We start from the raw sequence: 16,927 nt of genomic DNA, 5'->3' as shown, positions 1-16,927 counted from the left end.
ACAATGGATCCAAAAGAGGCCTCCCTCCCTCCTGTGTTCTCCACAGGGCTGATGACATCTAACCCCACACCAGAGTCACCAAGAACCGACTTCCGTGTTCTTCCCCTCCACTGGACATGCTATGTTCTCTCAGTCAGCAAAGGCCTGTTTGCTAATTGGTATCCTTGTCAAATACCGAACCTCAATACAACTCCTCCACACGTCCGCCCCTCACTGCCTTTCTAGGAGGCACCAAGGATGTCATTTCCTGACACAATGCACAGGTGGGCTATCCCTTCAAATATCGCCCTTGTCAGCCTGATGTTTTCCCAGATGTCACCAACCAAGCTGCAGGGCTTGCAACTTTCAATGCACTAGGGACTGTGACTCCTCCCTTGGCTCGGGCTGTCCCTTCAGCCTGGATGACCTCTCTATCCTAGCAGAGTATCTACCGATTCAACTTTCCTGCTGTGGCATTTCCCGGTCACCAGTGCCCAGTCCACAATTCAGGCTTTCTCTGAGGACCACTGCCTGATTTCTGTAGGCTTACCCTTTACAACGAAGCCTGCCACTGCCCTCAAGTGAAAGCACTGAGCCTTCTGGTCCTACTCCTCAGAGCCTAGACCAACTTCTGGAAGGCTTAGTTTCCTCACTGTGAATGGCGCTTCTGAGAATGTGACTCTTCCTTAATTGCATATAAAACCCATTTGCTTTCTTTCTCCCTTAATCATTAGCAGATCTCTAGCCAGCAGCTGGACTGGAAACCTAGGGCTGGGGCTGGGTTTTCACATCTAACGGTCCACATCCACCCAAGCCTAGCGCTCTGCGCAGGGAGTATGCCCAGTGAACTGTGGGTGGACAAATGAATGAAGGAAAGTTAGAAAAAATAGAGATTAAGGTAGATGAATTCTTACAATATGTTATTATTTTAGATAATTTATCTGTATAAACTAATGTATTTATGTTTTGCTTTGCTATATTTCTTTTTTTGTTTTGTTGTTGTTGTTTTTTGTTTTTTGTTTTGTTTTGTTTTTTGCTATATTTCTTTGATTCTTCCCATGCTAGCATTTTGTAAGTCAGGTAAAACCCAAAGACAGGCATCCTCTTATTGGTTTTATTTTCCTTAAGATGGGAGTCTCTGTAAATAGCTCACGCTGGTCTGGAAGTCACCATCCTTCAACCTCAGCCTGACTGCTGGGATTTCAGACTGAATTGCCACACCTGGCTTCAGGCATCCATTTCCACTGCAGTAAAAGTCAAGATGTGATTTATTGCCCTACTTAAGCCCACTCCCAAAGTTTAGGGGACCTCAAGCCCCAGGCAAGCTGCAGCTCCAGCAGACGAACAGGTCCCAGCTTGCTTGAAACATCTCACGCAGCTTTCACGGGCCAGTGGACATCCTTGCTTGTAGGACAAGTCAGTCATTACCCCATAGGAATAGGAGTTCTTAAAGCCACAGAACCAGTTCCCAGGAGAGGAAAGCCTGTTCTAATTATGATCCAGCACTTTTGGCCACCACCAACTGTCATCTTCAGAAATCCAGTCACCAGACATTCCATCATATGGACCCTCTTCCTCTACAGCAGATGTGTCCCGATGAACAGCATGAACCACCAAAGGCCACTAGCTCCCACTCTCATTAGGAAAAAAAAAAAAAAAAAAGCAACGAGAACAGACGAGAATGGAGATCCTGGTCAACTGTTTCTGGGCTGCACAATTCTAAATGAACAACGATCCCAGGAAGACATGATTGCAAGGGAAGATCTAGAAAGACCTTGCTTCTCACAGCTCTGCGGTCGATCACTAGTCTCGTGACAGACTGGAATCACCACCACTGATGAGCAGAGCTTCAACTCCACACTCCTGTTTCCAGAGCCTCCCCGGGCTGTCTCCATCCCCTGCATAGAAGTTCTTCATCCTTACAGCTCAGGAGCCCAACTGCTATGCATGCTTCTGCAATTCCAGCCTCAGGTACGGCTCTCCCGGCTGCACCCCGGCTCCTTCCATCACTTGCACCACCTTCTCCTTCTTTAACACTCAGATTTTAAATCCTTTCTCATGATGTGAGATAACACTTCTTCCTCAATCCAAACATGTAAGTCTTATCTCAAGATGTCCACATACTTAGCAGCCTCCTCTCTTAGGCCATGATACCACCATCTTCTAAATCTTCCTACACAGACCTCTCCCATGCTAACCATCACTTCCCAGCCCACCTCCCCATGGCCCTGCCTCCACAGAGTGCTTCTCTGCACCTTATCATACCAGGGACACTGCATCTGCCTGGCTTGCTGCAGCTCCACAACCCATGCTCTGTAGAACAGCTGCTAGTCTTCCTGGCACAGGACTGTGCTTTCAGACGAGCCACACTCCCCGTACTCTTCAGCAAATATTTACTGAACAAATATTGTCCCTGGAAACTGTGCGTGCTGGCATGGGTGCCCCATGCTCTGACTCCATTCTAACTTCTGAATCGACCAACCCCTTGCATTCACTGGGTGAGGCCATTATTTATGGGTAAATAATATGGGGTGGAGCGGCGAGGAATGTCTCGCTCCTCAGCTTAGGATTTAATTGGGAAGAGAAGCAATGAAGCAATTAACTAAGACAAGATGTAGCCAGGAGCAAAGCACTCTGGGTGTCTGATGGAGAAGACTAAGGGAGGCTTCCTAGATTATGTGGCCCTAAAGCTTGGAGGATGGTTCTCATGTGCAGGGGAAAGATGTGAAAAAGGAGAGCAAAGAAGTGGAAAAACTTGATCCTTAACCTTTACCCTCTGACCCCCATATTCCCACCCTCTAACCTTTACCCTCTAACTTCCCCATCCCTTAACCTTTACCCTCTCACTCCCCCATCCCTTAACCTTTACCCATGACCCACCCTTCCCCATCCCTTAACCTTTACCCTCTGGCCCACCAATCCCCACACCTTAACCTTTACCCTTTTTCCTCCCAGCTAGAAGGCCATCAATCTTATTCTGCTTTCAAAACTCATTCCCAAGTCCAAATTCTTTACTAATCTATATTAAAACAAACAAACAAACATCACCTGTCAGAAACACTATATGGTTTTTCACACTCCCACGACAAGTTTTCCTGTAACCTAAATAGAGTCTATTTGTTGAATCAGTAACAGAAAGATGACATAAGAGAAAATGAAGGCTCTGAGCCACAGGACTGGCCTGTAAAGACACATTTATCCTCCCAGGGACCTGCTGCTGTGTGACCTCACGTGGCAAAAAGCATGTTGCAGATGTGATGAAGGGCAGGAAGCCTGAAAGAGATGTGACATGGTCATGGATTATCTAGGTGGACTCAGTCCAGCTACATGGACTCAGAAGTGGGTTAGAAAGCTATGGTGCCATGGTTTTGAGGAAAGAGAGGAAGGGGGTTGTTAATCAAGGAATGTGGATGCCTCTAGAGGCTGGGAACAGCCTTGTGTTTCTGTTACGTCCAGCAGAAAACAGGATCACCTTGCAGCTTCAAGGAAACCACCTGAAACCTGAATAAGCAGGAAACCTTCACCTGCATTGTCCTTCGAAAGCAGTGCAGTACACCATCATGTGCCTGTAATCCCCACCCAGCCACAAGATAATAAATCTATGCTCTTTTCAGCCACTAAAGTGTGGTTATTTGTTCTGGCAGCAATCAAAAACTAATAGAGCCTCTAGGTTTCCCAATAGGTCAAAGCTAAGATCATTTAGCACAGATTTCTCACAAATGTAGACAGTTAAAAGTTCTAATGGAAACATAATTGCTTTCAGTTACAAATGAATGAGCAGGAAGAGTTCAAGTCCAGCTTTTCTCTATTAACAGAGAAAACTTTCAAAGTATTAAAATGCAACATTCATTATGTATTTAACACCTTCGTCTCCTTCACGATTGATTCCGAACAAGAGCTGGTTCACCTGGGAGACCACACTACTCATTCTTCGGGGTAGTATCACCTCCACCACAGGATACTTCCTAACAGGGAGGTAGACCCCTTAGTGTCTGTCCATCCCTCATAGCAACTAACAACAAGCTAGATAAACCACAATTATTTAGCGAGCTCAGGAGTAATCCCTGCTGTAGCTTCACAGCTGGTATATTTCAGTCCCCCGCTGATGGAGTGTCTGCACGCCTCACAGAGCTGGTGCCACTGGAGACACAAAGCAATATAAACAAATGTAAAAGAACATCAGGAGAGAGTTGAGAAATTAAAGTAGCATACACCTTCTAAGACACAATGGAGGACCGGAAGCTATAGCTCTGAGCTCTTGCCAAGACATAGCAGGCCACAGGCCAGATGCCCAGGGCTGACCCAAGGGCCGACATTTAACCTAGAACATTTGGAAGGATGTTACAGAGATATTTTAAAGTTCTGTTTATCTAGCAACCACTGCCATTAATTCTTATTCATTCATTAAAGCAAACAGTCTGGACAAAAATTCATTAACCTGGTTTTAGTTATATCACTTAAAACAATTAGATCTTACATCTTGAAATATTTAAAAATTCAGATTATTTTTCAACATTACTTACTAGCCATGGATGATTAAGTCTTTACTGTACAACTCAACTTGGCTAGCTGTACAAAATGTTTTAAAGCATCTTTTACTTGATTCTGCCCCTAGCTAAAGTAGCCAGAGGGTGTTTGAGTCATATTCAGAGATACTTCACCTAAAAAGTATGTACGTAGTTACTACATCTTAAAACCCTTTTGCTTCTAAAGTTCTCTTACTCAATCAACCTTTATTCAGTATTATTATGTGTCCACAGAAAAGGGAGAGGGGCTGGTCATATGGATCAATGGGTAGGGTGCCTGTTGATCTGAAATCCATTTCTGGGACCTAAATGGTGGAGGGAGAGACACAGCATACTGAAGACCGTCCTCTTGTCTTCTGACCTACACACGTGTGTGCAGAGTTTAAGGGACAAGCCTAAGCAACTCCTTCAGAACTCCTCTTGGAGGAACCCTGAAAATGACTGCCATAGGACTCCGAAGGGCTGTGGGGCTGGAAGGTATCTATCTATAAAGGCCGTGCCCCACCCTCCACCCTGCCCCACCAGAACAGTGAGTCTCATCTCTCCTGCTAGCTCAGGAGACCACCTGCTTTAAAGGTCTCACTAAGAGTTTTGATGAACATACTCTGGTGTTTGAGATGGGCCAGAGTGAAGACCAAGACCAGAAGTGTGTGTGCAATAGAGAAAAAAAGCAAGTAAACAGAGACCATGAAGGATAAAGGAACACCAGGCATTCCTGAATCATGGTGGCCACTTCTATGTGTTCATGAAGGACTTGGGCTGACAGCAGCGAGTGGAGGAGACGGGATTGCACACTGTGGTAGACCAGAGCCTTCCCTCCCTGCACCTATGGATTTGAATCATCTCAGCTGCTTGCCCTCAGGAGTTTCTAAGAAAAGAGTTCTCTGGAGGTAGTGGCCATATTGCATCCCCAGTATACTCTGAAAAAGAACAAACCAAAGAGGCCAAAGAAAACACCTTCTTGAGATCTCACGTCTCAGGCCTTCCTAGCAGCCGATGCGGGTGGAAATGAACTTGTCAGAGAGTCGAGTTTCGAGCACACAAAGGTTGCTCAACCAATCAGCATGTTCTCTAAGGGAAGACTGAGACAACAGGGAAACATCTGTCCCTGCAGTCACCGACACTCTCCCCGCCAGATGTTGAATTTGATCCAGTGACAGAGACTAAAGTTCTTTTTGGACTCAATTATGGTTAACTCAACTCCCACAACAAAGAACAACCTGCTAAATGCATATATTTCCATAGAGAGTCACACGTTTCATCAATTCAAAGAACACTAGCATATTTCAGGAACTAAAAATAATATGTAAACCTTGTGAATCAATTAAGTTATAAAGAAAAAAAAAAAAAAAGATCCTCACAACCAAATGAGAATCTATTTTCCATCTATTAAATTAATGAAAAACAATTGCTGCTACTAGCTGAGGCTGGGGCCAGGGGAGCCAGTGCTTCTGTGACAGACAGGAGAAATCAGCTGGTCTAATCTGTCTGGAACACTATGACACTCCCTGAAAATGAAGCCATGGGTGCTCTTTGGCTCAGCAGTTTCCTCACTGATAACTCATCAAGACTTGTCTTCAGAGAGCTTCACTGAAAGCACATTTAAAAAGGGAAGATGGAAATTACCAAACAAATGTTTTCCCACCTGACAGACAGGAGCACTATTATTGAAAATAGAGGTGTGGATGGGTATAAGACAAAGGTTCTACAAATGGAAACCTTGCAAGTTTCTGCTAACATGTTTAACCTATGATCGTTCCATAGGTTAAAGGACATGCCACCCTGTCTGATGACCTGAGCACCACACTAGAGTCAGAGACTCAACTCCCTCGATTGTCTTCAGACCTCCACATGTGTGCTGCGGTGTGTGCACACTCATGGACACAATGAAAATAAAGGCAAGTGGAAAATCACAGGCTGGTTTTCTCTTTGAAGTTGACTATTAAAACCTAAACACAGGGCTCCGTCCTGTGCAAGAGGGCCTGAGTTTGCATCTCCAGAACCTAGGTCAGTGTCTGGCAACCTAACAGGATTATTTATAAAAAAAAAAAAAAAAAGACAAATTTTCTGGATTTAAAAAACCTACCACGATATGAAACAGTAAGCAAATGGTACACAGAACTTAACTTCCTAAAAAAAACCACACTGGTCATATCACATCAACAGTCAAGAAACAGAGTAAAGATGCACAGTTAGTTGATGCTAACTTGACTATATTCTGTTTTTATTGCATTAGCCTTTCTTAGTTGTATCTTCAAATGTAAACTTCTGCCACATTTCTAACATCAACATACTTTCATTCTATGTCCATAGTTCTATTAAATATGGTTCACAGCAAATAAATAAATACGTAAATCATCCTTTTCTTGAGGTTAATTATGTACATGTGTGTTATGTCTATGTGTATGCACGCACATATGACTGCAGATCCCATGGAGGCCAGAAGGGGACACTGGAGCCTGGAGCTTGAATTATAGGCAGTTTTACGGGTGCTGGGAACCAAACTCGGGTCCTCTGCAACCACCGAGCCCTCTCTGGGCCAACAAATAAGATTTCAAAACTCACTCCCCCAGCCCGTAACCGACCCTGAAAATCATCAAGACAAATGATTGGCAGGTACTCAAACCAAAGATGAACAGACTTTACGAACTTTCTTAAAAGGACTACAAAACCTTAGACTTCCTGAACGCGAGTCTGCTTGGCGCCTGGGTCAGAGTACAACTGATGACGTTCCACTTACCTATTGTTCACCGCCCCTCCAAGGTCACAGTCACAAGGTCGACATCCATCCAAATCATTGCTTAAGCCCCAGTGCTGCGGCTGCAGATCAAAAGATTAGACGTGTAAAGGACGGCTCCTCTGACTGTACAAGAGACTCAGCAGACAACAAGCTCCAGCCTGCCCGGATTAGCCCAAGCATTTCGTTCAACCAAGGAAACAGAACCGGGGTAGGAATATTCTTACTAAAGAAACTCAATTTTGTGCCATGTGAGACCTGCCCAGCTTGGAGTGAGCATACGGAGATCAGTTTTCCTCATTCAAATGGCTCTGGCAGAAAGAACAACTATGGCCAGTATTATTGGTGTGCTTCCTCCAGATTTTTGTCTGTCTTGATGAAATTTTTTTCTTACATAAATTCACACCTTGAGTCTGTTTTGCTTGCTAACACAACAATGCAAACACTTCTTTGCATTAATGTCATTTTCCACAACTGAATTGTATGGAAATCCCCAAATTTATGCAACCATTTTCCCACTATTGATTATAAGTTTCCTGTCGTAATTAATAAGGGTGCAATGAATCTATCAGGAATGGCCCTTTGTCCAGTTCTCTGAGGATCTCATGAGGAGTCTTAGAAGTGAGGTTACTAGGTTAGGAATATTACATTTTTGCTAGTTCCTGAGACGTCTCTCTGAAACACTTTTCACAGTATGAGTTGACCTATGTTTCTGTTGGAAGCTAACAAGTCCTAACTCATGTCCTTACCCAGCTGTTAGCAATGTTATTAAAAAAAAAAAAAAAGACAAACTTGTTCACTTGTCTACATAAGCAGTATTCACCGCAGCTTGTCAAATGATTCACTAGAAATCCTCATTTTGACTTTTCTCCTTGGGTCTCTTAACATTAACATGTAAAAGTAAAAATGATGGATTAAAAAAAAATTGGGAAAAACATTCCTTATCTGCCAGGTATGGTGGTATGCACATACAAGGGCCTGGATGGCAGGGCTGGGAGGATTCTGAGTTTAAAGCCAGTCTTGGCTACATACCGAGACCCTACCTCAAAAACAAAACAAACATGTCAGAGTCACTACCTTCTCATCCTCGGGAGATCAGGATTACCTACCAGGCATTGGTCACAGCGCTGTCCTGTCACCAGCCGCTTACAGTAGCAGTAGCCGGTCTCAGAATCACAAGGATTCCCACCAGGAATTGTCCCCAGAGGATTGCAAGCACATGCTATTGGGGGGGGGGGGGAGACAGAGCAAAGAAACATACACTGAGTGAGTTAGTCCAAAGCTGCTTGTGGACGTTGTACATCGTGGTGCGCACTAGGCTCCGCACCACGATGTACAACGTCCACAAGCAGCCCACCAGGAATTGTCCCCAGAGGATTGCAAGCACATGCTATTGGGGGGGGGGGGGAGACAGAGCAAAGAAACATACACTGAGTGAGTTAGTCCAAAGCTGAGGTTTAGCCTTAGAATTGCAGCGTCAATGGGAACTGCATCCCCTGGAGAATGCCCCACCCAGACTTACATTTACAACCATACGGGTCTTCGGCACTTAAGTCGTAGAAGCCTTCTTTACAAACATCACAGCGCTCTCCCTCCACGTGCAGTTTGCACCGACACTGACCAGCAATGAGACCCACAGAAAAATCAGTGTACCCGTCACAGATCCCGCCATTCTCAGAACCAGCTGGGTCACAGGTACATGCTGGAAAGAACAAGTCCAGGTTACGGGCACCAGGCATTAGGCTGCGTCTTTTGCACAAACACATACGCTCTCTTCTACCTTCCAAATCCAGCGCAAGAGAACTGAAGGCCCGACTAGCAAGAAAATGCCCCTCCCGGCATCCCAAACAGCAGTTAGCTACCAACACAGGCTACGCTGCTCAGAGCCTGTGCTCCAAGAGAAGGATGCTAACAACAAACTACCCTGCATGCGAAGTGACAAAGACAAGCCTCAAGAATGGCGACACTCCCCGACGTACGTTCGCAGAGATTGGGGTCCCGGATGTCCCTCTCGGGGTGCTGGAAGTAGAACGGTTTGCACTGCTCACAGTTGCGCCCCATGGTGTTGTGCTGGCAGTTATCACACACTCCCCCACTGACGTTGCCAGTAGCCAGGAAGACCGCCATGTCAAAGTGACATGAGCTGGAATGTTCGTTGCAGTTACATTCTGTGGGACAAGACCAAAGTCAAGAACAAGAATTTAAAACCTGTCCACCAGTGGAGGGCAGGGGTGGTGGGAAGGAAGCTCATTGAACAGAGTGAGTGGGGAGTGACTTTGAGTCAAGTAGCAATCAATCAGCTTAGAGAAGCCTCTGGTGATGAGACAGAGCTAAGCCTTCCTCATTGATCCTGACCAAGACCTCAGATCAGGTTAGCAACTTTTAAAATGTGAACTCTATATAATAAACAGAGAGCACTAGGCTGGTCCGTGGTGGCTCACACTCTTTATCCTAGCACTTGGGAGGCAGCTGCTGGTAGATCTCTAAGTCTGAGGCCAATGTGATCTATAGAGTGACCAGATAGGCAGCGCTACACAGAGAAACCCTGTCTCAAAAATCCAAATAAATAAACAAATACTGTTATCATAAATGGGAAACTCTTGGACAAAATCCCCAATCAGGGTGAGGTTCATGTGTAAAAGACTTGGTTGGGAAATGACCGGACCATGAAGGCCCTGGTCCATGGGTTGCTTAATCCCCTGAAGGACTCATACCTGGAAGACCGTGGGAAGAAGGAGGTGTGGTCTGGCTGGAGAGAGTAGGTCCTTGGGGTGCCCTCTGAAAGCTCTGGCTCCCAGCTTTACCCTGCTCTCTCCTTCTATGATGTTTCTGCTTTCCCACAGAGCTGAGACAGCACAGCCGAGTGGCCATGGTCTGATGGATCCTTCCCGATTTATGTTGATTTATTTGGCTAGGAGGGAAGCCACTCCCCTGAAGGTTGCTTTGGCCCCGCCCAGGGTAGAAACTGACTGACATCCTCTCTACTCTGCTGGTTGATGTATTCCTAGAGAAGCCTTTGGGGGTTGCGTATTTGAAGACTGTGACAGGACGTGTGCGGGATAACCGTGACAGGCAGGCGACACACCCTGTACTCCAGGCACAAATGGGTAGCTTAACAACGGGCCGGACTTCTTCCCTCCCTGTGACAAAACACTTGAGGAAAATGACTTCAAGGAGGGTTTCCTTGGGGTCCCAGTTTCGAGAGGTTAAGATTCCATAGCCGGCCAGTTCTCACTGCTGGCTCTGCGCTAAGAATGTGATGGCAGAAAGGGCCTGGAGTGGTAGCCAGGAAGCAAGAAAACAATCAGAGAGGGTTGGGAGCAAGAAGCAACATCAAAGGCACACCTCTGTGAAGCACCTCCTCCAAGTGGGCCTAACCTAGTCAACCAGTCAGCGAGGAACCCATCAGTGAACTAACCCACTGATCGAGTGATTGTTTTGGGGACCCAATTACTTCTCAATAGTGCTACCAGCTGGTGACCAAGTCTTCAGTGCATCAAAGGCACTGTCTCTGCCTTTCATTTGCCCTGTCGTCCTCTTGTCTTAAAGGCAGATAGATATAAAGTCATGGACACCCCACTGCCATTTTCCCAAGTCAATGCCAAACATAGAAATTTTTGTTACTTGACCTCAGTGCATACATATTATGGCTCTGGAACAGACACAGCCAGGAGAATGGCACAGCCCTCCTCCCTTCTGCAAACAGTGCAATTGCAGACTGCAGCCCCCTCATCCCCCCGAAAACAGAGCCTGGAACCCCGGCCTCCAGCAGCCCTCCCCCTCTGACAACTCACTTTTACAGGCGTTGCTGTTCCGGCCTTCAGCGGGTCTCCATGGCAAATCGTGGTAGAAATCCATGCACAGCTCACAGTTCAAGCCTTTGGTGTTGTGTCTGCACATGCAATGCCCGTGAACCTGGGAAGTTAACAAACCAATACAGGCCGAGTCAGAAGCATAGGAATGGCCACCCTCTCTCCAGTCAGCAGAAGACACACCCTCCTCATGGTGAGGACTGTCTTTCTCCTCCTTCCCCAACTGAGCTATCATCCTTGTTTCCGGGATAGTTTCTATGATGTAATGGGCACTCAATTGAATATCAACACAAAGAATCGAATGAGCAAAATTAACAACTTAAGAATCCCCTTTTTAAAGGACTGCAGGCAGCTAAGGAAGGCTGAAAGCGGGAGAAATTGGTCTTCCCCAGGGGAGAACACACCAATTGGTTATCCCATACCAAATGATCGCCCCTGAAAACACACATACAAGTTAACATTATACAGACTGAGCACGCATATACACACACTCACAAATGTAACTACAATTAATGAAAAAAAAAGAAGCTACCTATTTAAGAGAACAAGAAGGTTTTGCAAGGAGGAAAAGAGTGAAGTGAGGTAATTATAATCTAAAATAAATAATTTACAAGTAATTATTTAAGAATTACAACAACAACAACCACAACAAAAACCACCGCCCTGAATACCCACGTTTGCTTCCTGGTACCCAGGTGGAAGGAGAAGGTAACTCCTTCAGGTTGTGCTCTGACCTGAACTCAGTGGCACATGTGTGAGGACACACATACACACAGAATAAAGGGATTTCAAAGTGTATCAATATTTAAGAATAATTTCTGAAAGTTACTGTATTAGAAACCTGTAAGTCTTAGTGGAGAACTCAGTACGTACTGCTCTGTGAGAACAGGCTCTAACTAATGTGCGCTCTCCACTGAACCAGGCGATCATTTTCCTTGAAAGGTTTCTGCTTTTTCTCCCCTTTAATCACAGCTCTTAATTTTTCTTAACCATAAATGAAACCATTTTTTTTAAAGCCATTTACCATCTGTTTTCCTTCAAGTAAGGAGATGAAACTATGAGAAAGACACAAATTAATTTTTCTTGAAGACCTAAGATACACTACTGCATGTCCTTTTGCGGCAAATTGTGCTTAAGACCCTTGCAGACTGTGAAGAATCAATACGCACATACGTTCATAAGCCCTCCACCTTAACCCTCATTTCTACTGACTGGAATTCAGGAACAGGACAGACAGGTCCCTCCTCTCCTGCACCTGCCTTGACAGGAGTGCATTTAAGTAGAGTTCAAAATCCTTTCTTTGCCAGCTGTCATGCTGAATTGAAGAGCAGACAGTCTCCCAGCCCACACAAGACACCCAGCATCTGAGAATGGCTTGGTGTCAGGTCACAAAGGTTTGTTATGCTGCAAAGTCAAGTCTGTCTGGAATTCTCAGAAAGATGTACCGATTAGAAACACACCCCTCCCTCCAGGCTGTTAAAAAGCCAACTTGTTTACCCATGAAGACTTTCAGCTGGAGGAAAGGGTAGGAAGAGGTTTTCGAAGGGCAGAGTGTTTGGATCTTGCACCCTTTTGGACAAAGACTAACAAGTCTTGAAGAGACAGATAGCAAATAAGCAAGGCATACCTGTCACCCAGAGAGGCTCCGAGACTACAGGGAGGTGCTTGAGGCAGAGGTAGGGACTGGGGTTCAATGCCCACCACTAGCTACTCATTTACTAACCGCTAACTTTTAGGTCTCCTCTCTCAAGGTTGGCAGAGCCCTGTGAGCTCCAGAATCCTGTCTGGTATTAAATTCCCAAGGGTTCGAGGAATTTTTCCAGCGGCCACTTAAGTGGATTAGAGTACAATACCCTGGCTTCTCTAATTCCTATAGCTTGCTTCTCTGTTGTTCTGACCAAAACCAACTTGGGAAAAGGAAAGGGTTTATCTGGCTTACATTTCCAAGTCACAGTCTATCGCCGAGGGATGTCAGGTCAGGAACTCAAGCAGAGTTCATGAAGGAATGTTGCTTGATCATCCCCATGGCTCATTCAACTTGCCTTCTTCAGATCACCTGCCCACAGGTGGCACCTCCCACAGTGAGCTAGGCCCTGGCACATCAACCACTAATCAAGAAAATGCCCCCACGGACTTGCCTACAGGTCTGTCTGATGAGGTAATCCCTTGATTGAGGTTCATTCTTTCCAGGAGACTCTAGTTTGTTGTCAACCACTAGACAAAAACTAGTAGTTGCATTAGCAGCACATTGCTAGAAGGTGGCAGTTAACGGTTACTAGCAGCCCGTCAACCAGTTGGCAAGGAAGTGCAATCTCACATTTCATAACATTTGATGTGCAAACAATATAAAAATGGCAAAGAAAGGAAAGTCTAGGGAGAGGACAGAAAGAAAACTCCATTTGATCTCCAAGTGATGGCTCTGGGCCTCGGTTGTTACAACTTCCAGTCTCTCTGGGCTGAGGCCACCTTGCTCTTGTTAGCATGAAGACGGGATGCTTGTGGTTCTTAATCTTTCTTACTGGACTGTTATTTAGACAACTTTTTAATCCTTGGTCAATAAAATATGACAACAACAGTCAGCATGTAGCAACAGATTCCAAAAACAAATTCAGGAGCCAAGAAACGAGCAGTCTCAGGACACGTTCTCATAACCTAAGCAACTCTCCAAGAGAGGAAAGAAAATCTGCATTCAACCACCGTGTTGCAGAAAGCAAAGTCTATTTTGGTAAATTAAAACCCCTAAAGAAAAACCCTGTGACAGGCTTAAGGACAAGGTTTTTGGTTTTTTGCCCTGTCTTCCAGGTCTCCAGTACAAGCTCTCCCCAGAACTTACCATCCCTTCCACTTCTTCATTGACTCCATCCACAGGGGCGCATTCACTGGCATGGCCATAGCAGAAGCAGTTCCCTCGAACCACCATGTCATAAACAGCGTAATAGTACTTCTCCCTGATTTCCATTCTGGAGTCCAAAAGGTTATCTCCCAAGGTGTGGAGCTTCACAAACTGGATTCTCAAGTTGGTGATTTTTAATAGATCTACAGAGGTCACCAAGAGGAAAGGTCTGATCAGACAGGCAAGCATGCTGTAGCAATTCTACATTGGTTCTTTTAGGTGAAGGACTGGACAAATGGCAGAGGCCTAAGGAAACTCCGCCCCTCTAAGATGAACTAGATGACGACTGTAAGGTTTAACACAGGGCGACAGCCTCTGAAAGCTGGGAAGGCCACCACAATCTCCTGGATTAGTAAGAACATTGGTCACAACCATGGAGTTCCAGAACCCATTGCCCCTTAATCTAAAATGCTGTCATACCTTCTGGCTCCCACAGCCCCTGCTGTCAAAGTCAGAAATTATTTTCAGGTAGAAAAGGGTATTTATCCTGGGTGCCAATTCTAACTGTCATAGGAACATTTATGTGTTTATTTTTGAATGAGAAAAAAAACTATTTGAAATTTCCTTCTACTTAAATCCAAGTTACAAAAACAGATTTAACAATAGAGAAAAGCTGCCTTTGTAGAAGAATGTCTCAACCAAGCTTGTCTTACAGTACTTTTTTAAAATTATATGTGTACTGTATTTCTATTATCCCTCCCTTTCCTTGTCCTATCTTTTCCCTAGTCTCCCCAGATCCCTCTCAAATTCACAACTGCCTCTTTCAAGCAAGTTTTAAGCAACATTGTAGTCTACATATTTTTGCAAAACATTTTCATATTTATTAATTCAGTATAGTGACATGAAGACAAAGGGGCTTAGTTCTAGGTTGCCAGGCAAATTGTTTCTTCTACGTAACAGTTTCTTACAAATCTGTTTGTCTTCTTTTATGCTTTCCTCCTCCTCTCTAGGTCACATTCTATATAACTAAATAGACCAAATGCCAGTCCACCTGCTACTCAGGTGGTTTTTCCTTAATGGCCAAGCAGTTCCTACTGAAGTGGACCCCACTGGATCTGCCTGCCTCTCATGGCTCTCTGGATTCTGAAATCGCCTGCCAGCTTGACTTGTGTTTGTGCTAATGCTTATTGACAACTTAAGATACATCCTAAGACAGAAGGGTAGTAGCCCAGTGCATCAGGTTCTTTCAGACGCCAAATGCACAAGTCAAACAGTTATAACACATGCACAGTTTCCAATGAAGACTATAGAAATGGCTGGGGCTGGAAAGGGAGAGTCCATGCATTAAATTTAGGCTCTTTGTAAAACTCAAATACAAAACAAAGAACCCACAATCTTGCGCACGGCAACATCTGCAAAGCTCTCCTGCACAGTGAGTACTAGGGACTAGAGGCTGCAAAGCAACCGTGGAGGGCAGCCAGAAACCCTTGAACTTCATAGAGCCCTCAAAGGAGCAAAGAGCTCCCCACTCTCTCCCGACATCAGGAGCAACAACAGAGCCTCAGGCTGCCTGCTCTTCTAAGAGGCACGCCACTTTGAAGTGAGTCTCCGAGGTCTCCATGATAGAAATTCTGTCCCCTTGATTTCTAAGTAAATCAAAGGCGTGATCAGCTAACACAGGCGCTTCCTAGAAACAGGTCTCCAGATGCCACCGAATGACAAAAGCCAAGGGAATTCAAGGTCACGAACTGAATACATTCCTCAGTGCCACACACTTTACCTGCAGAGCAGGAGAGCCTTGTGAGGGACTCCAGTGACATTTGTCCTGGAGCTGATATGGGTATCTTTCACTACTAGTTTTTGAGACCGAAAGAAACAGCCTCGTGGCTTGCTCAGAGACTACACAGACTTGCCATTAAAAATTGGTTTTACAACAGAATGAATGAATGAATGAATGAATGAACGAATGAATGAATGAACTGTAGACCCTGAATAGTCTAGGCCACATTAAAATTAATGTAAGTTAGAAAGCAGACTTTTCTGTAAACATCCCCTGAGTTTTCTTCTACTTTTATCTCCCATGTTGCAAACGTGGAAGTTCCATGAGACCTTGGTTAAAAATAGGGCTGCATACAGCCGCCAAAGACCAATAAGAACCAGACCTGTCTCTACTCGACTGATTGCAACCTCACAGCAAGGCCGACCAAGGGAGGCCAGCTCCCTCTGGCACCCTGACACTATGACTTTCACTCTGACAGGACAGACTTGCTACAAGACCTAAGCTGCAGCTGTTGGCAAGAGAGTCAACATCACCAGTACCCAAAGCTTCACCCACTGCACGCTGGGCTGCTCGTGTGTACGACTTGTTTGCCCTCAGGTTGGCATTTCTTTCTCCAGGTGAAGATGGGGAAAGAGGGAAAGGAAAAGTTTTAAGGCACCAGGTCATGTAACTATATTATGACAGAGTCAGAATTTAAACCTAGGTCTGACTTGAAAGCCAGCGAGTTTGATTCTGCTTCCTGCGATTTACAAGTAGTCCTGCAATAACATATATACAACTGTTGAACAGTAAAAAAGAGCACTGAACTAAGGACTGTTGTGAGCCTAGCCTTCAAGGGCCGAGCCATCTCTCCAGCCTCTGAACTAAGAACTGTATCATATGGCAGAATCAGCTGCCATTTCATCGCCCCATCACCTGGTATGCACAGCTTTGGACTCTCATCCGTCGAGAGCCTACATGGTCCTCACCTTGCTACATCTCCTTGTCATGATGAGCACTTCTGGTTTTCTCAGTACTGTTGTTTCCCATTGCCTGTGGATACGAGCTCTTGCCAAGAGTTTTAGCAGAGCACAGGCCATCTTGCCAGAGATATGTCCCAAGTATCTTCTGTTCTCTAGCTACAAGACTAATTATAGCAATGCACAGAAGTGATAATGACAACCTCCAAGTCTTATCTTTACTCTTGACCTCTACAGATCAGAATGAGGACAGCGACAGTGTTCTAATTCTGCTGGCGTAGACAATCCTAGGAAGAGGTAG

At 45.1% G+C, this 16,927-nt stretch overlaps 1 protein-coding gene across 3 annotated transcripts in view; it reads right to left on the bottom strand.

Moving 5' to 3' along the window:
- Lamb1 (laminin subunit beta 1) overlaps positions 1-16,927 on the bottom strand; it is a 63,559-nt gene that overhangs the window by 32,154 nt on the left and 14,478 nt on the right. For all 3 annotated transcript variants that reach the window (XM_029540802.1, XM_021202710.2, XM_021202711.2), the window contains 6 exons: positions 13,888-14,090; positions 11,037-11,157; positions 9,222-9,410; positions 8,765-8,944; positions 8,352-8,464; positions 7,246-7,325 (listed from right to left, as the gene is read on the bottom strand). In XM_029540802.1, the coding sequence (XP_029396662.1) occupies positions 7,246-7,325; positions 8,352-8,464; positions 8,765-8,944; positions 9,222-9,410; positions 11,037-11,157; positions 13,888-14,090 (886 nt within the window). The remainder of the gene's footprint in view (positions 1-7,245; positions 7,326-8,351; positions 8,465-8,764; positions 8,945-9,221; positions 9,411-11,036; positions 11,158-13,887; positions 14,091-16,927) is intronic.

This window comes from Mus pahari, chromosome 7 (genome assembly GCF_900095145.1).
Source record: "Mus pahari chromosome 7, PAHARI_EIJ_v1.1, whole genome shotgun sequence".
Taxonomy (NCBI): domain Eukaryota; kingdom Metazoa; phylum Chordata; class Mammalia; order Rodentia; family Muridae; genus Mus; species Mus pahari.
Note: the sequence above shows the minus strand (reverse complement) of the source record. Positions and strands in the feature narration are given on the sequence as shown.